Source organism: Podarcis liolepis (assembly GCF_965112155.1).
Source record: "Podarcis liolepis genome assembly, chromosome: 11".
Taxonomy (NCBI): domain Eukaryota; kingdom Metazoa; phylum Chordata; class Lepidosauria; order Squamata; family Lacertidae; genus Podarcis; species Podarcis liolepis.
The window spans coordinates 50,624,141-50,646,966 of NC_139565.1; the positions used below are offsets into that span (position 1 = coordinate 50,624,141).

Below are 22,826 nucleotides of genomic sequence, written 5' to 3' on the forward strand. Positions count from 1 at the left end.
TTGGGGGTCCCTGTGTAGTAACGTGGCAAAAGCAGCAGCCTGCTGCCTGGGAGGGGGTCCCAAATGGCAAACAATAGCCGTGTGGGAAGGAAGCCCTTTTGCATCTCTGGGGAAGGCAGGTGGGAGGAGGGGCAGGGCCCCATGGCTGCAAGCCCAAAGCTCGCCAGTGCAGCTGCACAGGGGAAGGAGAAGATGGAGACTTGGTGGAACAGAGTCACTAAACCTACGTAACTTACACAGTTCTTCAGAAAGCAAAGTTAAAACGTCGGTTTATATCCTAGTGATGTTTTGCATAACTGCCGCTTTGCTTTAGCCTGCAGTGAGTAAGCACTTTCGTTCCTTGATCTAAGATGTTGGATTAAAGTTTTTGGGTGTAAACATGCATGTTTGAGTGATTGCGCCATTCGATACATGAAATGCTACGTGCAGGGGTTAAGAACAGGGGTCAGCAAACTTTTTCAGCAGGGGGCCGGTCCACTGTCCCTCAGACCTTGTGGGGGGCCGGACTATTTTGGGAAAATAAATAAATGAATGAATTCCTATGCCCCACAAATAACCCAGAGATGCATTTTAAATAAAAGGACACATTCTACTCATGTAAAAACACGCTGATTCCTGGACCATCCGCGGGCTGGATCTAGAAAGTGATTGGGCTGGATCTGGCCCCCGGGCCTTAGTTTGCCTACCCATGGGTTAAGAATATCATTGAGGAGCTGCAAAGTCCTCTCTGTGCTCCATCTCAGTAAGCCATATTTTGGCTTATTAAGAGGTGCAAAAAAGACCGATGGCAGTTTCCAAAGGGGAAAGGTGCATAAGGTTACACCCAACTGCAGGTTTTTAGTTTCCCTTGCTGAGACCTGCACTACTCCTGTGAAAGCAGCTGTGGAGCAGGAGAAATTTAGCTTGGTTTGTTATCAGCTGTGCTGCAGAAATAAACAACAGATTTTTAAAAGGTGACACCATTTTGGTATGGTGTTTTACACAGCTGCTGCTTTTGCAGCACTACCTTAATAAATTCTTTGCTTTTCCCAAGGTGTTTATATGGAGGAGAAGATATTGCTACTCAGCAGAACCTCTGAACTATTTACATCGCTCATTTTATTTTGCTCCATGAAAAAGCCAGTGTTAAGCAGAATGGCCATAAAACAGCGAGAGGGCATTATAGCATTTAATCCATGTTATGAATTACTTCTACAGTCACAATCTTGTATATTACTCACCATCTAAAAGCTTCCCATGAAACACTGCCAGCCCAGCAACTCGTCCAATAAAGGTGAAGTAAGACAAATGGTCTTCATTACAAAGACCTGAATTAGGATTGATCTGCAGAGTATAGTTGTCCCTTAATTTAAAAAAGAAGAAGAAGAAGAAAAAGAAAAGGATATAAGGAATTGGCATCACATCTGGCTGGCTTTCGCTTTTTGCCAAGCGGCACAATATTCCTTGAGAGATGTAGCTTATTTGATACACACACCGGGAACATGCAAGCTATTCAAATACTTGCTCCCATATCAAGCTAACAGACAGGAGCATTGTGTGACACCTTAAAGACCAACTGGTTTATTGTGTGTGCAGTCACTTTTCTGGTGCAGATGAGATAAACAAGCAAGATCCCGCTGCTATGTGCAGTAACTGTACTGATATTTTATACATGTTGAGTTTTCTTTATGTTACTGTAGGCTATGCATTCTTACATTTCAGTGTCTTTTCAGCCTCTTTCCCCCCTCTCTCTGTGCATACACACTTCATGCGTTTGATGAAGTAGGCAGAAGTCCATGGAAACTTATGGCGCACAAGTTAATGGTTAATCCTCTTTGAGTTTGCTGCAGCAGATTGACCCGGCTATCCCAGCATGAACTGGGAATATTTCCATTATTCACCTCCAGAGAAGGTGTGTATATTATTTTTCTGCCCAAGGGCCACACTGAAAGCTGACCACCCCTCTGAAGGCTACATGCGAGGCAGGAGTAGCCAAAAGGAGATAGGCCAAAATGACCCCTCCACACACAGTCACTGCCTGCAGAAACCCACACTGCTTTTTCTCTCCCCCCATAACAGCGTTGAGCTAGGAGAAGTTTGTCTCCTCCTGCCGCAGCGCTGCTGTGAGATGGAAGAGCAAGGGGAGAAAGACTCCTTCTGACCTAGATAAAGGGGGCCTTCTCTGCCTGGTGCAAGAAAACCTTAAGACCTCCTGCATCTCTTAAGACCTTGTAAAAGCACTGCTATTTCTAAGGGAAGGTTTCCGTGAAGAAACAGGGTCAGCGGTGCTAAAGGAGGAAAATAGTTTATACCATTGCTCGTTCCCTTTCTAACCATTTCTGAAGCCCTGGCCTCATTTGGTCCCCACATCCAGCAAAAGGAAATCAGTGTGATAAATACAGACACTCCTGTTAATCCATTGTCTCAGTGTATTGAACCCATAAAGGGAAGTGATACAGGTATTGACGCCCTGCATGGCAAGTGTTTTCTGTAATCAATTATTCCATCTTTTAAGCAAGCTTTTTAGAGTTAACTGTAAGGCGGGACATGGAATTAACTGACCTAGAATGGTTTAGATTGTGTGAAACCAAAGAGAGGGAGCAATTATAATTAAGGTTCCCTCATATTACCTTTGGTAAAGGGCATAAATGTGAATCACTCCTGTTTTTAATGCCATGATGTTATTGAGACTTCTTTTTACAGCACTGCTACCTGAGATCCTGTGAACTGCAGATGCCAACAACTGAATGAGGGACCTTCTGCAAGCCAAGCAAGTGTTCCATCCTTCAGTTATGACCACTCCTCTTTCTCTGGCTACTTAGCTAAGCAAGGCCTTGTAAATGTCCAGGTATCATCTCTGGATATGAACGTAGTTTTTATGGTTCTATCTTTACATTTGGTTTTTTATTTTTTGTCTCATGAGTGGGGAAGAGTTATAAAAGGAATGAATACTAAAGGTCTTCAATCAGGCATTCGGCCGATTCATATTCTATGTATTTGTGGGAGGGGAGTTACTGTCCTGTTTTTATTATGTATTTTGTATTCTCATTTTGTATTTTTCTGTTTTCTGTTGTGAACTGCGCTGGGATCGTTGGGTGAAGGGCGATATACAAATTCAACAAACTAACAACAACAATAAAGGTATAGATGGGTGGAACAGAAAAAAACAGCCATTGGGTGAAAATACAAATATGAATAGCACCAAATCAAATGCTGGCTGAACCACTGGTCTTAGCTCTCCACACCCACAAGCCGTCTTTTAATTTTTTTAAAAAAATGTATTTATCCATTCATTTATCAGCTGCTTCCAATTATTATTATTGTTGTTGTTGTTGTTGTTGTTGTTGTTGTTTGAAAATCCATTCCAATAAGTGGAAGGGAATATCTTTTTGTAACATTGCGAGAGGATAACTATAAACAGTACCGCAAACGTGCAAACACTCCCTACCCCTCTTGATTTTGGAGAGAAACACTGGGATGTTTTGTTCTACACCAGGTATCTGCCTTCTCCCCTAAACTGTGTTTTAACACTTGGCTTCCATCCCCAGGTGTCACTTTAGAATTGCTCGATCATCTAGCACAGGCACCCCCAAACTCGGCCCTCCAGATACTTTGGGACTACAACTCCCATCATCCCTAGCTAACAGGACCAGTGGTCAGCGATGATGGGGATTGTAGTCCCAAAATATCTGGAGGGTCAAGTTTGGGAGTGCCTCATCTAGCAGTAGCAACTCATGGCGACTGTCAACTTAGGCTGGGGTTACATTCCGTGAGCAGCACATAAAGCCAAAATCCCGTGTAGTCTAAAAACATTGGGCTCAATGGCAGATAGGATTCCCAGAATCTTTTTCTCCAGACACCCGCCCCTTTCTACTCCCTTTTAATTTATAAACTTCTTTTTGCAAGCACATAAAGCTGAATGCACACAAGTTAAATGCACACAGGGTGCAAGTTATCTGTACAAAGCGAGGTCCAGCGCAAGGAGTCAGCCCCCATTAATTCTGTGTAGGTGGGAAGGAAAATCTTTCCAGCAAATTGAAATCAGACTACTTAATTTACCCAGGCAAGGAAAAGCAGGAGAAGCCAAGGGAGATCGATCATGTGCAGCAATCTTTGGTAAAGTGAACTGCTCAAAGTATAGTACAATACATCTTCATATTCAGCTCAATAACCAAATTATTTTTGCACAAAAACAAAAACGCACATTCAAAGACAGAAAAGATAAAACAAACTCCCTGGCAGGTCTTCGAGTGTATTGAATTATAAGACAATAAAAGGGAAAACACTTTGTATATGATGAACTTACGTTGCTGAATATTCAAAGAGGCCATAATACGGATTGAACATTTCTTTGGACAACAGGAAGAACCATTCTCTGGCCACACCGCCATAGTCAAGGCCCTTTTCCGACTCAAACTCTATCCAGAGCCTGGCTTTCAACACGTCTGGTCTCTTCACCGACATGATTCTTCTATACGATTCTTCAAAAATGTTATTTCTGTGGAGTTTCATCTCAAATCTGTTTGGTATATCAGCCTTTGGGGAGAGAAAAGTATTTCAGTCGCTGGGCTGAATGCATTTAACTTATCGTTCCCTGCTTGTATCATTAAGAGGGGATAAAACACTTAAGAGCGTAAAATCGGACACAATGTCCTCTTCTATGATATATGGTGGCCAAACGCAGCCCATTTAGAGGTGGTTTGAAAACACATTGATAATATAGTCCTTTGATATAATATTGACTGGGAAAAGTGTAAGGAATGAAAAGAAGTATTTTTATAGGTTCCAGGGATCTTTTGCTGAAAATTGGGAACAGGGTTAGCTTTGAGCAACAAGGATAGTTCAGTCCATGATGCTAAATGTTGTACAATTCACATTTGAGCTAAAATGGTATTTCAGTGTGCACCTACTCTGATTCCCTGCACTAGATGGGGCCAGAGATTCTGGGTGAGACCCACTGAGTAACGTAAGCCCACTGATATCTTAGTATGATTTTGTTTATTAGTTTATTTCCATTTATTAAATTTATATACCTCCCTTCATCATAAGATTTCGGTGGGGTGGGGGGTTCACATATAGCTATCACCTGCTGTATGTAAACATGTGCCGGAAATGTGCATCTAATATTCTAAAAGTCCCTCAGCTACATCATTATCACATTTTTTAAAATTGGTAATATGTTAACCTTAAACACTGATTTCGATGGAGGTCTAACTTGCAACCAATTTATGTAAGTTGCCTTGAGTCCTGGACTACAAAAGAGCCACGATAAATGTAAATATAAATAATAGGCAAAATCCCATTTAAAGTTCTGCTACAAACAACAGATCTTAAATGTAAAGGTAAAGGGACCCCTGACCTTTAGGTCCAGTCATGGCTGACTCTGGGGTTGCGTGCGGTGCTCATCTCGCTTTATTGGCAGAGGGAGCCGGCGTACAGCTTCTGGGTCATGTGGCCAGCATGACTAAGCCGCTTCTGGTGAACCAGAGCAGTGCACGGAAACTCCATTTACCTTCCCGCCGGAGTGGTACCTATTTATCTACTTGCACTTTGACGTGCTTTCGAATTGCTAGGCTGGCAGGAGCAGGGACCAAGCAATGGGAGCTCACCCCGTCACAGGGATTCGAACCACTGACCTTCTGATTGGCAAGTCCTAGGCTCTGTGGACCCAAAGTGCCACCCGCGCTTCATATCTTAAATGTAGTTAACATTTAATTTGGACTACAGTTTATCTACCTTACCCAATGATTTTGTGGAGGCTCATAAGCTCAGGTTTGCATCTCTCTCCAGTTCACAAACCATCTCCATTCATTTCAATGGAAGGGGGAAACTACTTCACACAGGTATGTGCAGAGCTATAGACTCCACTTTAAGAAAACTTGAAAATCTACTTGCACACTAAATTGCACAGGACCAGCATCTTGAGAATGCTAATTGTTAGGCAATGCTTCCAGGGTTGGCCCCTCCATTTTGCCACCGGAGGTGAAACAGGAAAGTGCCACCCCCCCGTGAAGCCATGCTTATGGGGGATGGGTGGAGGTGTGTGCTTGAGTATTAGGAAGGGCTGAAGAATACCCTTTATCTTCATTTTCCCCCCTTTCCCTCCCCCTCCACATCTTAGAGAACAATTAAAAATGGTGGAGAGATCAGAACCCTCCACCCTACCCAGTCCTTTTTGGAAACAGGACCCTTTGCCATGATTGAACAATTAAAAGGGCAAGTTTGCAAGATAAGCACTGGGATATTGCTGGAAAGAGGACTGTGTGTTAAGTCCAGCACCCTCCCAGCCACCACTGCCTGGCTCCTCCCAGCCCCTGCACACCACATCACGCATCATCAACCCCCCTCAAAAAATAGTAATATTCAAGTTGGTACCCCTGGTTCCTTCCAACTCCACACTTCTATGATTCCCTCTCCGAAGACTATCAGCTCCAACCATACTTACTGGTTTCTTTAACTTCTTCCTGAAGTAGTCGTACTTCTGCTTAAATTCTCTGGAATACGGAACAGCCTGGAAGAAAGGCAAGTGCTATATGTTAGCAAGAAGCATCAACGGAAAATGTTCCCTGGCACTTTGCTTCCACCTCCCTTCCTTTGCCCCTTCCGTTTCATGCCCTGCACAATTCATTCACCCCAAAGCTAGCCAACAACTATGGCTTCTCTTCAAGCAGCCCATGATCGTGGTGGTGGTTGTGGTGGTTGTTATTGCTTCCATCTCATTATTCCTGCAAGGAATGCAGAGCAACATGCGAGGCTCTCCACCCACCCAAATTTTATCCTCACGAGGATCCTGTGAGATCGATCACTCTGAGAGACAGTGGCCGAGTGGGGATTTTTGTCTTGGAACTTCCTCTGTAGTGGGCTAATCTTGGGATCCAAGTCATTACCCCAAAATAATGGGACTTCTCTGGCTGGCCATATAGTCAAGAATGGAAATTGTGGTAAAAAAAAGAGGCGTCAGGAACTGGAGTCCTACTGAATTCAACTAGACGCTTCCTAGAATATGTGTTTGCGATTACAACCTTAGGACATTCCGGACATTTGAAGGAATATGCATCTATTTTTAAACCATTGGCCTGTTTGGGCCTTTCCCACAGATTCTCTCTTGTCACCCCATTATAAATATAGTGGTACATCGGTTTAAGAACAGCTCTGTTTACAAACTATTCGGTTTACGAACTCCGCAAAATCGGAAGTAGTGTCCTGGTTTGTGAACTTTACCTCAGTCTAAGAATGGAAGTCGAACGGTGGAAGGGCACTGGTGGCAGGAGACCTCATTAGGGAAAGTGCGCCTCGGTTTAAGAACGGTTTCAGTTTAAGAATGGACTTCCGGAACATATTAAGTTAGTAAACCGAGGTACCACTGTATTCCAAATCTCAATTTTTCTAATGCCCAAATAATCGGTCTTATTTATCAGGCATGCCAAATTAAGAAATATAGCCAAGTGCTCCTTCACTCATAGCACTGGAGTGATGGTGGGTTACGAGCACATTTCCTGCTGCCTTGGAAATGCTTATTATTATTATTTAACAAAGGTTAAAAATCATCTTGTGGACCAGGAAAAGAGTTTTATCGGATTGGGGAAGGAAAAGCTGGTCTGACATCGATCCAGAAGAACAGAAGGAAGCACAGATGAAACAGGCTCCTTCCAGGCCTGATGAAGCTGGAAGCATCCATCTGTTTGCTAACGCAGTTTTCTCAGGAGACGAAACGCTTTTTGGAAGGGGATGTTTACTCACCAAAGCGCCACACTCTACAATCCGGCATTTTAAAAGAGAAATTCCAGGTCCCCAAATATAAAATGAATATCGACAAAGGATATTCACGTGGATAAGATGGCTGTACGGTCGCCAAGTTAAAATTTCTCTTCAGGGAACTGAAATAATATTTTTTAAAATCAGGAGACGGATTGGTTTTCTTGGGGAAGGAATTAAGACATTCTTGAACTCTACAAAGAAGCCATAGTGTGATAAGATGCCAAGAGGAAGTTGGCTCCTTCAGATTTTGTGAGTTTGAATTACAGCAAATGTTGGAAGTTCTCCACTGTCATAACTTCAACTGTTTTCTTTTATGCCTGATTTGAAACGGTATCCTGACACCGTGCCATCAGTCAACCTGTTCCAGTTACACACATTTGTTGACCTGATCATCATCATCACCCAACATTTATGTGGTACCAAAATAATCACATCCATTGTCTCGGCAACTGTCACAACCAGCCTGTCAGCAGCACCCAAGCAAAATTGCTTCTATGCCAAGGACAAACATAACCCCCTCTTCCCAACCCTTTAAGTATTCCTTGTCTGTTTTTTAAAAACTGTTTTAGGTTGACTCTGAAAGATGGGAGGATGTTGTTGTTATTTAAATCCCGGTCTTCAGCCCAAAGAACCAAAATATAATGAACAGCATATTGCAACAAAATACACAGTAGAGTACAATTAAACGCCATAAATCAATCAGCAAGCAAGACAATATAGAGAAGCAGAATCATAACAGAAGAGGGCCAAAACAAAATCTTCCTGAGCTAACGGCTGCTCTCACCAATCCTATATCCCATATACACAGGTACTAGAAACCTGACCAAAAAATAATACTTTAAAAAGCTTGCCCAGCTGGAAGTATTAAGGGTCCTCTTGCCCACACAATCATTCTAACTATTTAGGGGTTCAAGACAAGCAACTGATTAACTGCCAAAGAGCATTTGTTTTGAAAAAGAAAAACTACGATTAATTACAAGATTAACAGTTGCCACAAACTGAAAAAATCCACCACCCTGTCTCATGCTTTCTAGACAATTGCACCCCCCCCCAAAAAAAAAAGCTTGGGATAACAAACCAGTTCCCTTGGTTTAAGCTCTGCAAGCTTCTGACTGCTGTATTTGTTATATATAGTTAGGCATGGCAGTGCAATCTAACTGTATACTCTTATTAGAAGCAGATAGATCCTGCCGGGATATCATCTGGTCGTGTTATACACACACTCTCTCTCTCTCTCACTCTCTCTCTCTCAAGAAACAAAGAACAAAGACTGTGGGGAGCACATGATTGCAGTTAGAATAAAATAAACAGAAGGTTCAGTCCACTTTTACAGACATCTGTTACTGAGGATTCTTTCCAGCTCGTGTAGCCTGAGGATCTGAGCACTTGCAAAATGGATCCTTGGCTCTTCATGTTTATTAAAATCAGGCAGAGTTGGGTTTTCCATCCAGACCTCAGAGGTTGCCAATGCATCTTTGAGTGCAAGCTTGTTCCCAGTTGCCCTGATGAAGTTGGCCACTGTTCGAAAAGCCAAGTTCCACTCTGCTTTAACAGGCAAAGGAGAAAGCTCTCCTTTGATGGAGGTATTTAAGCAGAGGCTAGACACCTGTCACAGACAGAGTGGTTGCACCCTGCATTGTCGGCTCCTACATTAAGTGGGAAGATCACTACCAGGGTCCTTTTTCAACTCTATAGTTTTTTTGTTGTTTAGTCATTTAGTCATGTCCGACTCTTCGTGACTCCATGGACCAGAGCACGCCAGGCACTCCTGTTTTCCACTGCCTCCCGCAGTTTGGTCAGACTCATGTTTGTAGCTTCAAGAACACTGTCCAACCATCTCGTCCTCTGTCGTCCCCTTCTCCTTGTGCCCTCCATCTTTCCCAACATCAGGGTCTTTTCCAGGGAGTCTTCTCTTCTCATGAGGTGGCCAAAGTATTGGAGCCTCAGCTTCAGGATCTGTCCTTCCAGTGAGCACTCAGGGCTGATTTCCTTCAGAATGGATAGGTTTGATCTTCTTGCAGTGCATGGGACTCTCAAGAGTCTCCTCCAGCACCACAATTCAAAAGCATCAATTCTTTGGCGATCAGCCTTCTCTGTGGTCCAGCTCTCACTTCCATACATCACTACTGGGAAAACCATAGCTTTAACTATATTGACCTTTGTTGGCAAGGTGATGTCTCTGCTTTTTTCTCTAGTTCTAGTTTGGATAATTTTCACCCAGTATCCAAACTACCACTTTCTGAGGAAGGGATTGGAGAAGGTGCCTGCTCTCTCATGTCTATAGGCAGTCTTGGATGATATTATTTATTGGATGTGTTCCAGTCTGGCTTCTAGTTTTATTTTGAGTCACTCTTACACTAGGGAATGAATTGGCAAAATACAACCCTGTTTGATACCACTTACTATGGTATCTGCGCCTCCTCTCTTGAGCTGGAGGCATCGGGTTATAATGGAAATGGTCCTTTCTGGGGGGAATGGGCTTCACAACATGGTGCTGGGGGACTTTTTGCTCCATTTCATGCCTCAAGGTTCCATCTTGTCCTCCATGCTTCTAAGTATCTGTATTAAATTGCTGCAAGGAGTCATTCGGTCATTTCATCTGGAGTGCCACCAGTATGCAGTTGACATGCACAGCACCACCTCTCTTTTTCATCTGCTAACCCCCAAGGTGGCTTTGGAAACTCCAGGACGAATTTAATGGCAATTGCTCTATCGGTGCAAGCTTTGCAGCTTGCCAGATGGAACAATTCTCCCTCTGCTCCCCACCCCATCCCACTATTCTGGGGGGAACTCCCAACACCCTTAAAAGCCAATTGCAGGTAGCACAGAGGGCACTGGAGAAGTGGAAGAAAAGGTTTGTTGCACTAGCAGAATTGCTTGTGTGTAGTGGAATCGAGCCCCCTGAATAGGTATTGATATGATTGGCTGATGAACAGATGATGAAAAAGAAGCCAAGAGCCGATAATGAGAAAAGTGGGTGGGCAGTTTTCCTTCAAAGCAAGCAGGACTATTTTGCTCACAATGATCCTCAGGGTGACAGCTGCCAATCACAGATGCCTCAACTCAAATTTATACAAAACTCTCCATTCAGTACTTACTGGACCAGTAATAGCAGGATTCTGCAGTCTGGGGTCTTCCCACTGGGTAATTTTATTATCTGTAAGTTAACAAGAGAAACCGCAACATAAATTCTCTTCCAGAATTCTTTTTACATCCAAACTGAGATTTAAAACAACAACAAAACATTCCTCTTCTTGCCTATCTCTTTATAACTACATTCTGCAGTGTTAGGGGGGGAATTATGTACACCCCATCCATTAAATCCCCCATCACAACTGTTTAGTGGGAAACATCCATTCAAAAATGCAGCTACCATCTATAATCTAGCACTTCATTAGTTAACAGACTTTATAGTATCACATATACAAATTATAAACCCCTCTTTCCAGGGATTTATAATTTGTCTTCCGCTCAGATTAGATATGCAAAAATGCAGACTAATGAACTGCTCCAAACACCTGACTAAATTTACAATGCAAATGGATTCTATGTTTCTCTGAGGATGACTTATTTAAAAACTACTTCCGGGATAGACATTAGGGCTATCCCACTAGCTCATAAATGTCAGGGCGGACGGCTGGAATGAAATGCTAGAGGGAAAGAGTGGGGTGGGTAAAGCCCTAGAGAATGGAGGAGGTTAGAAATTAAACCTGTTTAATTTGTTTTGTTTGTTTGTCAAATTCAGAGTAGACTTAATTAGAACCCTTAAAATATCAATTCAGTTATAGGTTTTTTAAAGCTGTCCTGCTATTGCATAGCGCATGGGAGACAATCCTAGTGGAGAGAGAGAGAAAAGGAAAAAACCTGGAGCAGGCAGCTATTGGGGTATATGCACTGTTGGGGAGAAAGCTAGATGAAGACAAGAGGGCTGTATGTGTTGGGAAACAGCTTTGTGAAGAAGAAAGGCATTTCAGAACCTATGGCATAAATTATAAAGGTATCTCCTGCTCACATAGAGAAAATTTAGGAATATGTATATATAAAATCTCCCTCTCTCAGCACAATTATATTTTGTGGCCTGTCCTGGGTCTGGAATCTGACCACTGTGTATATGAGGAACATTCCTCAACGGCCTTAGGCTTCCCAACCTGGAGGTAAAAGTGCCATTTAGGATGCTGGCAAGGTCAACTCCTATGTCTGAAGTTCTCACAAGCCCATATAGACTTTAAATCAAGACTCTGAAATGCAGAGACTTCATTTATATATGGGTGCTCTCAGTGTCTAAGGTGACTGTGTCTGTTTTTTGTTTGGGTGCGTGTCACACATTAAGACTGTGTACAGGTCTGTGCAACCCTTTAGAAGGAATGTGTTTGTATGTTTTGGGGTACACCGAAGCTGGGGTGGCTGCAGTGTGACGAGGCTGATTTATGTTGCAAGCCTATGTGTAAAAGAGTGGAGAAGCTTTCCTTAATATCCTTTTGCCATCCTGTTGCGTTCGTGAAGCAGCTTAAGGCACGAGGCCTTCTAGCCTTCCAAAGGGTGACACGAGGGTCCTAATAGGTAAAGGTAAAGGGACCCCTGACCATTAGGTCCAGTCATGACCGACTCTGGGGTTGCGGCACTCATCTCGCTTTATTGGCCGAGGGAGCCGGTGTACAGCTTCCGGGTCATGTGGCCAGCATGACTGAGCCGTTTCTGGTGAACCAGAGCAGCGCACCGAAACGCCGTTTACCTTCCCGCCAGAGCGGTACCTATTTATCTACTTGCACTTTGACATGCTTTCGAACTGCTAGGTTGGCAGGAGCAGGGACCGAGCAACGGGAGCTCACCCCGTCGTGGGGATTCGAACCGCCGACCTTCTGATCGGCAAATCCTAGGCTCTGTGGTTTAACCCACGGCACCACCCGCGTCCCTTTGAGAGTCCTAATACAAGCAAGCAATTGTAAATACTGAACTAGGGGGGAACACAGAATCATAGAATTGTAGAGTTGGAAGGGACCACAAGAGTCATCTAGTCCAACCCCCTGAAATCTTTTTGCCCAACGCGGGACTCAAACCCAGGACTTGAGATTAAGAGCCTCATGCTCTACCAACTGAGCTAACAGTCCTGGGGATTATTTGGGGCTCTTTTAAAGTTCAAAAACTGCAGCAATAGTAGTCATAAGTAGGAAAGCATTGCCTTTGGGAACGTATTTACAAACTTGTACTATCTAACACACGTTAAGTGATAACAGAACACAAGTGCAATTTTAGGCTCTCAGAAACAATATACCCTTTTGGCAGCCCACAAACACACAAAATTAGGGGGTGGGAATCATGGCAGGACTTGTAAAATAACTTGACCATAGAGCTCACTGATGTGGCTTCTTTAAGCATAAATGTATGTTGTTTTTTTAATAATAATAATAATAATAATAATAATAATAATAATAATTTTGTTATTTATACCCTGCCCATCTGGCTAGGTTTCTCCAGCCACTCTGAGCGGCCCCCAGCAGTAATATTTATTTATTTGCAAAAGAAATCACTGCACAACGGTGTGGTTGGAAGCATACACTATACGAACACGGCAACGTTTTCTGCACTGCTTGACCTTTCAGAAACTGAGGACAGCTTTATCACAGAGAAACTGCAAAGGGCTCAATTTCTGCCCTTTGCCGATTGGTAAAGTAGGCAGAGTTACTTGAAACTGATGGAAGCAAAGAAGGGCTTTGACTGAAATAAACATCCTTGTGTTTGTTTTTTTAAAAAAAGATGTATCTCGGAAGTTTGACAGCTACAATTTTGTGGGGGGGGGGGGGAGAAAGCCTTAAAAGCCCTTCATGGTTTCAATGAATTTGGAAATGTCTGAGAATAAAAAGTCATCTGCTAAGCCAGTGGTGTCCAAACTTTTTTCAAAGGGGCCAGATTTGATGAAGTGAAGGACTGTGAGGACCAACCAAAGTTGTTGACCTTTTTGAAGTTGTTGAGCTTTCTTTTGGGTTTTCGAGGTTTTTTTAAAGTGTTTTAGCCCAGGAAATAAACTGCCACAGGGGTTGGATTAAACCGACCAGCGGCCCAGATTAAGCCCCCAAAAGGGTCTTTGGACTTGCCTGTGTTAAGCAGTAGCTCATGGTATCGGGCGGGTGGGTGGGTGCCCCAGGACAAACTATGGAGCCTGGTTCTAGCAGGAGAACTGGAACAGCCATTGGAGCCAACACTCTTGCTTCAGCCAGTATAGAACTCTCTCCTTCCTTGGAGGTTTTTAAGCAGAGGTTGGATGGACATCTGCCATGGACGTTTTAGCTGAGATTCTTTGCATTGCAAAGGGTTGGATTAGATGATCCTTGGGATCCCATTCCAACTCTACAAATTCTATGATTCCATGGCACAGCTGTGTATGCATGTGGCTTACTTAAGGGACCATAGGTATGAAGTAGCCTCCTGAGAACTTCCAACACTCATAAGGAATAATAGAATCATAGAACTGTAGAGCTGGAAGGGGTCGAATGTACTCCAACCTCAGGCAATGCAGGAATATTATGCTCAACATGGGAGTGAGTTGGTTTTAAAGCCTTGGCGACGGCAAACGACCATTTCATCACCCTGTACCCAGATTTTGATGCTTGGGGTACCATGTATTCCTGGGGCTGCCACAAAAAGCAGTTATTTAGGATTGAGAGTGGCAACAGATCAATGCTTAGGATGCAGTGTACCCCAAGCTTCAGCACTGAAAACATATTATACTGGAACAGGTGGAAGATACACAGAATTAAGGGGTAACTGGCGACTTTAAGCTTCAGTTTCTTAGTTAAATACAGGCGTTCTCCCCCCCCCCAAATGGGCCAATCTAGTTCTGAAAGTGTATGAATTCTATTCCTTATACTAAAGCCACGATACTACTTAAAAGGTATTCATGCACTTGCAAAATACTTAAACTACTTTACGCAAGCAGTTTAACTGAGAATAAAAACCTGGCACCATACAACTATGGATACTTATAGTGGTTAATTCTATGGAGTTCCAAGGAAAACATAGAACACAACAATGGCACATTGATTTTTTTTTTAAACAAAAGTTAATTTTACAAGTTCAATACTACTTTCTTCTGTTTCCCCCTTTTTTTAATCTCAAGAAGATATTTAATGAGCAATATGTATTCATGAAGATATAAAGAAAAAAAATCACAAACACTCCCAGCCCAGCGGAAGAACAAATTATTTCTGTTGCCAGTTGATAGTCAAAACACAACAAAGACCCACACACTTGTTCAGAGGTGCTGTAATAGGACAGGGTCTACAATGAAACACCATTTACACTGGAACTTCAAGGAACAGAAGTGTAGAGAGATTAACAGGGAGAGTGCAAGATTAACATGCCACAAATAGAAAATAAGGTCAGAACTGGCGTTGCCCCAAGACCTTCTTTGAGTAATTTGTGGGGGGGAAGATTCTATTGAAAATTTCTTCCACTGCCTACATAGACAGACTCGTGGCTACATCATTATTTTTTTTCTCATCTTATTTTCTATTCCTAGAGTGTGCTTTCGTTTATTAATAAGTGCATATAAGCCATGGGATCCATCCACAACACCAAAAAATAAAAAAAATCCAAAGAAGTTCAACAAAAACAACCACAAAGAAGAAATGTTAATGCTTCACAAGATCAAATAGGGACAAAGCTTGATGAGCCAATTAAAAGCAAGCTTTTGGTGAATTATACAGTACCGTAGGAAGGCACTAATTCTCGGGTATGAATGTCGCCACATATCAACACCTGGCTTCCTAAATGAAGAGTAAAATTACAAAGCTTTCACTTCGATATTGATTACCTCCCTTCATCTACTTGCTGTAGAAGCTGTGTGCCTACTTACTATGGTCTATATAAAACGTTCTTCCATCCAAATGTATCCTTTCCTCCCAACCAGGCTGTAATTAAAGAACAAAAATAAACAAATAAACAAAACAACATCAGCAGGAGAATTAATATTTATTGATGTACTAATGTGCACTTATTTCAAGCAGGCAAACCTATCTTCTTCTCCCTTTAAGAACGCTCCACGTTGGTTCTGAGGTTCGGTTTTGCATTCTGAGCCATGTGCGATCCGAGGAACGCATTGCTCTCTTGCACACAATGGGTACCACCTATTCCAGAGAAGGGAACCAGATTGCGCATACCAAATGGTGATATGTGAATCTGGTTCTTTCCCATCAAACCAACGGACAGGGAGAATGTCCAAGCCAAACAGAAGCTGCTTTCATTCCTGGAGAATGAATGGATTCTAGGTCTGGACACAGGTGTTCCCAACAACGAAGCCTCCATTGCAGTCAACATTGCCAGAGTTGAGAAAGACAGAGAGGGCATGCGCTGCAACCTGAAGGTTCCAGATTCGGCCCCTGGCTTCTCTACTCTCAGGGAGCAGGGCTCAGAAATGCTTTTGGTGTGGGAGGGCTGCTTGCAGTCAGAACTGACAGTACAGTCGTACCTCGGAAGTCAAACAGAATCCGTTCCGGAAGTCCATTTGACTTCCGAAACATTTGACTTCTGGTTGGCTGCAGGAAGCTCCTGCAGCCAATTGGAAGCCGCGGAAGCCTCGTCGGATGTTCGGCTTCCAAAAGAACATTCGAAAACAGGAACACTCACTTCCGGTTCTCGACTGTTCAGGAGCTGGAACATTTGACTCCCAAGGCGTTCGGGAGCCGAGTTACGACCGTATGGCGCTAAGGATAAACCCACATTCTGACTCCATGTTAAGGCAGCTTCTTAGAATAGTTTTATTCTTAGCCTTTAGAATAGGGGCACGTACAAATGGAACACAACACAGCTTTTCCCAGGAGGTAAACATAATATGTGTGTTGGGGTGGGGGAAGAGACCGCTGAGAGCAACAAAATCGGTTCTCTTGTTTCTTATTACCAGAATGCAAACCAGTGGCATCTTCCTACAATCCTACAAATTGTCTGCCTCTCAGAGGACAGTCTGAAATGCAAAGTTGTCATTTACTCGTGTAAATTAAAGCCACGAAGCAGACTCTCTGTTCACGCTGCAGAAAAGAATCCAGCCATTAAGCTGGATTTGAGAAGGCCTATGAAAGAACAGGGGAGAATAATATGTACATATATACATATCTCCATCAGCAGGCTGAGAATGTATTATGAAATGAGTCATATTCCCTAATGATGATATTTTCAAGTCTTCCCTCTCTTTAAAACCTAACTTTAAAACCCAATCCAGAGACTGTGCAGTGATTTAACCTTCAGCGAAGGCTACGTTTGTCCTTTCGTATGCCACAGCTGAATGGGCAGGCATCGCAGCCAAGCAGTCAAGTGACTGGACACTTCAAAAGTGCTGTTAGAAAGACTCTGGGGGACACGTTTTTGTTCACAGTAAAGCAGCAGGTACAACAGACACAACCGCCACCGCACACAAATCTATCCACACATGCAGCAAGCGTCTAGATCAAACTGTACAAACATATGAAGGTGGATACTTACAGGAAGGGGACCTAAGTCATTAGGGTTTAAAGCAGCTTTTGAACGCAGGTGCACTGGGAATTTCAGCCGCGGATCTTCCTGTAATTGCAAGCAAGTTGCTGTAAGAACGCCATAGCTTGGATCTGCACACACATCCATTTCATATTTAAATCTTTACTCGGGCCTCTCCTATCAAAGCCATTTCTTCACGAATTCTTTGATTCAGAGAAGAAGTAGTCATTTTGTATACTGAACCTTGCAACCCACTATTGCATTTGCGGTGTAACGCAAACCACGTACACAACTATTTTGAAGGAATGTTTTCTTTAGGAGTGCATAGTTCAAATGAGCAGATGCAAACCGTTTTCAACAGTAACTCGTGCAACTGTTTTAGCTTCTTCCCCCTTCCCATGAAAACAACATTCCTCATAGCTGATTAGCAAATTGCATGCTGAACTTTCAAGCAACCTATTAAATAATGTACAGTGGTACCTCGGGTTACATATGCTTCAGGTTACATACGCTTCAGGTTATGGACTCCGCTAACCCAGAAATAGTACCCTGGGTTAAGAACTCTGCTTCAGGATGAGAACAGAAATCGTGCGGCGGCAGCAGGAGGCCCCATTAGTTAAAGTGGTGCTTCAGGTTAAGAACAGTTTCAGGTTAAGAACAGACCTCTGGAACGAATTAAGTACGTAACCGGAGGTACCACTGTAATGGGCTTTGTTCAAACCTTATAGCTAGAAATCTCACACCTGGCTTTTGGTATATCTCTAAGGGCTGCAACCCTAAACTTACTTAGCTGGCAGTAAGCCCCAATGAATTTATGACTAGATAGGATTTCAGCCTATTAAAACCTACAGGGTTCTATGCAGCTGGGCAGAGGTTTGCAGTTTATTTTCTGCTATGAAGTTTCACTCCGTCTCAATTATTCTGGAGAAGGCCAGATATGCAGGCTGATATTGTAACACCTTTTTTTATTTATTTCCGGTGTCTGGAGGAGCCCAGGAGGCTGAATGTGAGGCAGAAGGATTGGGAGAGTTGCTATCAGTGAGCATTTACAATGCTTAGCTAGCTAGACCAATGCTTAGCTAGCTAGACCACTTGATATGAAGGCAGCCTTCTATGCCAATAAGAGCATAACAGAAAGCAGCACGGCAGGATACAGAGAGAAGCTTTTGAAGAAGGCGTTGTGTGTGCAGAGATCACAGAGATAACAAGAATTATGGAATTGTAGAGTTGGAAGGGACCTTGAGGGTCATCTAGTCAAACCCAATGCAACGCAGGAATCTTTTGCCCGACAAGGGCTCAAACCCATGACCCTGAGATTTAAGAGTATTGTGCTCTACCAACTGAACTATCCCTGGATGTAAAAGACGACATCTAGAGAGCAAAGCAAATGAGTTCAGAATGCACCGTAAGCTCCTTAGGGAAAGGACATGTCTTTTTATATATATATATATATATATATATATATATATATATATATATTCATTCTCTAAAATGCCAAGTACCGTGGCCTAGCAACAATAATAATAATTGACTGGAGAAGTTGGAGAAACTGGCTATTTTCAGCACAGAGCATACAATATAGGGTTATAGGGCAAAAGCTTTAAAGCATAATGTGCGTCCGCTGAGCTGCTGCTAAGGAGAACATAATATTTAAAATTCCATGGAGTAGCTGATCAGAAAAAAAACATTACAGGCTGAAACGATAGTTCAAAAAAGAAATAAGTGTAGAAGCCGCCTGTAGACTACCCTCTACTGAATTCTGCTGAAATATACTGTGGTATCTCCCCATTCCACCCGCTTCCACCCCAACTTTCATATGTTTTCTGGTCTCTGTTGCTAAGCCCTATACACACACCCCAGGTCCCCCGCAAAAGAGATGCACACATTTGGCATTCCTCTTACCCATGTAGTGGTCTTTGTGTTGTGATCGATAAAGAAAGGTCTGCCATTGGGTGCTATTCGCATCTCCCAGCCAGGAGGTAAGAAGCTTTGTGTCAACTTATGCTGTGGTTTTGGAGAATTGTAGGGAGAAGGTTGCGGAGATTGCGGGTTAGAAAGGGTGTCCTTCACAGCTCTTCGCACGGGAGAGTCCTTGATCAGTCCCTGTGGGAAGAAGCAGCGGTAAGAATCAAGACGGTCATCTTAAAGTGTGAAAGATGCCAGGTTAAAAAAATTTTTTTTAATTCATTATTACATTTCTATCCCACTTCGAAGGAGCTGACTGTGGCAAGCACTCTTCTCTGCCTCTCCATTTAATCCTCACAACAACCCTGTTCAGTAGGTTAGGAGAGGGGTCAGCAACCTAAGGCCCATGGGCCACAAAAGGCCCACAAGGGCCGTTTAACCAGTCCACGAGCTGCCTCCAAACCGAGCCGCCCACTCGGCGAGTCCCTGCGCGCTGCGTTAAAGCGGCGCGGTGTGGGGACTCCCTTCTGCGGCACTGGAAATCGCATCTGCGCAGACACCGAAAATGGCAGGTGCGCGCACTCACACGCATGCGATTCGGCCCATGGAGGGACCTCCGCTGGAGTGAACCGGCCCAGGCGGGGTAAACCTTGCTGCCCCTGGGTTAGGCTAAGAGACTGGCCCCAAGGTTACCCAGTGGACCTTTATGTCGCTGCATGGGGATTTGAACCCAGGTCTCCCAGGTTCTAGTCCAGTGCACTAACCACTACACCGCAGAGATCTTCACTTGGTATAAAAGGATTGAAAGCACATAATCATCCCCATTGCCTGGAAATCAGCCATTATTCCTTGTCTAATGCACTTTAAACATGTGGACGTGCAATAAGCACACACACACACACACACAGTTATTATTGTGGTTAGGCTGAGACAGATGCAGAAGACAGTGCAAGCCCCGAATCTCACCTTCCGAGGGCATACCCATTTGGGAAGCAGGTGAGGAGAAACCCAAAACTCCCACCACCCACCACAATGCAATCCCATCACCCCAAAATCCGCAGCATAGGTATTTCAATGCACTAGAGCAATGATGGCCAAACTTGGCCCTCCAGATGTAATGGGACTACAACTCCCATCATCCCAAGGTAACAGGACCAGTAGTCAGGGATGATGGGAATTGTAGTATCAAAACAGCTGGAAGGCCAAGTTTGGCCATCACTGCATTACAGCATCAGCCTGCCTTTTCTTACCAAGTATAACGCCACAATTTTAACCAAACGCTCAGAAACCACAGCATGAAAAGGAAAATAAAAGCAATGGTTTATCTTTAAGGAAGAAGGGAGCGGGGATGAGACTGAGGAGAGGAGTTCATTCCGGCCATTTTTCCAGAGCCCCAAATCCTCTCTCCCCTCCCTCCCTCCCTTCTTTATTTGACTTCTTACTTGCTGTTCACCATAAGGCCCCAAAAGTGGGTTGCAGCAATGAAATATGCAATTACAAAACAAACGGAACAATTACAAGTGTAAAACAAGAAAAGCGCAAAAACAAATAAAAGCAATTCCATATATAAAACAATTAAAACAAAAAACCCTTCCTGATCTTACCACTGGGCCATTCAAATATAAGTTACACTTTGTTGAGCAACAAACCTTCTCCTCAACAATGTGATGAGGAAGAGAGAGGAGCTAAACTTTCATATTAAGAGACAGACTGTATACTGTATAGCAGACAAGAAGTACATTGGAGTGGGTGCAGAATATGAGGAGAAATTTGGGAGTTGGACATGAAGATCCCAAGCAGTGCCCCACCTAGGCACTGACCAAACCCATACCTTCTTGAGCTGTCTGCTTTAGGTGCCTTCTGACCTTGCCCTGATCTGAGAGTATGTGTTTAAAATGAGGACTCGCACGCATCATTCATTGGGAGCACACAGCATGCGTGCGCACGGATGTGGTAACACAGGGAAGCATAATGTGCACAGCTGTTCGGAGCTGGGAAGCTGGCAGCAGTGGGCCATTTCTTGGTGGCGAGGGTTTTGAACATTGGCCTCCCAGCCTGCTTAGGCAAAGAAGTGGCAAAAAGGGATTCACAATCTGAATCCTTCTTGCCACAAAATGCTGGCAATGAGAAACCTCATTTGCGGGTTTTCAAAGTAAGGAAGCAGCTGTGCCTTCAACTACTCATTATCTTTGTAAAGCAAGGTTGCATATGCTGGCCTCATTTGTGTGCACGTCTTGTTGTTCACTGAAAGGGCATAACTTGGTGGTAAAGCACCCAATTTGCACACAGAAGGTTTAGGTTCAATCCCTGCAATCTCCAGGGATTGGACTGGGAATGTCTGAAACCCCAGAGGACTGCAGCCATGAAATACAGACAATATTGAACCTCCTAGGAGGGTTCACATGACGCCCTCAGGCACTCCAGGCACAGGGGGTGTCCAACAATCTGATTGCTATTGGGGTAAGGTAAAGGGACCCCTGACCATTAGGTCCAGTTGCGGACGACTCTGGGGTTGCGGCGCTCATCTCGCTTTACTGGCTGAGGGAGCCGGCGTACAGCTTCCGGGTCATGTGGCCAGCATGAGTAAGCCACTTCTGGTGAACCAGAGCAGCGCACGGAAATGCCGTTTACCTTCCCACCAGAGCGATACCTACAGTATTTATCTACTTGCACTTTGATGTGCTTTTGAACTGCTAGGTTGGCAGGAGCTGGGACCGAGCAACGGGAGCTCACCCCGTCGCGGGGATTCGAACCACTGACCTTCTGATCGGCAAGCCCTAGGCTCTGTGGTTTAGACCACAGCGCCAAATAAGGGGTCTGTCTAGTGTTCTAAGTGTGCACAGATCTATTTCCTATGCCAGCTTTTCACACTAATCAACACACTCTGAGCTGTGATATTTAAATATGTGGTACATTGAGAATCTGACTTTGTGTAATTGCAAATATTGTTACTTCCAATTTCAACCTTTCAGTGTTTCATCCACTGTGATTATTAATCCGTGCAAAGTTGTCACACTCAGTTGCTAAAAACTTAACTTGCAGTGCTTTCCTCCTCCCCAGCTGTCACTTACAATACAGGAATCATGAATATTTTCCCCAACGGCTAAATGAAAAATACAAAATGTATTCACTTGCTTTGATTCTGTAGCTGGCTATTTTTTTCTGATGTGCACCTATGGTTTTTGAGCAAATACTTCATAAATAAATTACTTCTTAGAAAAGCAGCAGTATGTGAAAGTCCAAAAACAGAAAGCAGCAGGAGATCTGAAAGTTGGGCCAATCTGAATGGGGAGAGGGGTTGCATGTGGTTCATCAAATGAGTTTCCCCCCCCCCTCCAAAAAAGATACTGCTTTTTATTATTATAAAGGGGTATCTTTGTATTATCTCAAAAGAATTAATTTCAACGGGGAAATTACTTCCCTTCACCAGAAATGTTTTCAGCAATGCAGAGACTGAATAGAATTATATCACATTGAAAGTGCCTAGATTTTCTGACCATTGAGCACAAAAATAAATGTTTGGCAGTGAACAACAATATCTACTTTACAACCAAAAGCTCATCTTCATAGAACAAACTGAACTGAAGGATTTATATTCAAATGCAAAACAGAAAATAAGAGTCAAATTGAAAAGTTACACCCATAACTCAATCTACATGCCCTTGGCTTTGTTGACTGAAACAACCAAAAAAAAGAAGGAAATTAAAATAACAATTTGAATA

General features: G+C 43.4%; 1 protein-coding gene across 26 annotated transcripts in view; it reads right to left on the reverse strand.

Moving 5' to 3' along the window:
- Positions 1-22,826, reverse strand: part of NEDD4L (NEDD4 like E3 ubiquitin protein ligase) — a 324,861-nt gene that overhangs the window by 15,401 nt on the left and 286,634 nt on the right. For 15 of the 26 annotated variants that reach the window (XM_083465746.1, XM_083465736.1, XM_083465730.1 and 12 more), the window contains 7 exons: positions 19,102-19,302; positions 17,209-17,286; positions 15,590-15,644; positions 10,836-10,894; positions 6,425-6,490; positions 4,286-4,515; positions 1,221-1,342 (listed from right to left, as the gene is read on the reverse strand). In XM_083465746.1, the coding sequence (XP_083321872.1) occupies positions 1,221-1,342; positions 4,286-4,515; positions 6,425-6,490; positions 10,836-10,894; positions 15,590-15,644; positions 17,209-17,286; positions 19,102-19,302 (811 nt within the window). Of the gene's footprint in view, positions 1-1,220; positions 1,343-4,285; positions 4,516-6,424; positions 6,491-10,835; positions 10,895-15,443; positions 15,501-15,589; positions 15,645-17,208; positions 17,287-19,101; positions 19,303-22,826 lie in introns of all 26 variants that reach the window. The other 11 variants (XM_083465731.1, XM_083465729.1, XM_083465751.1 and 8 more) reach the window with 1 other exon arrangement.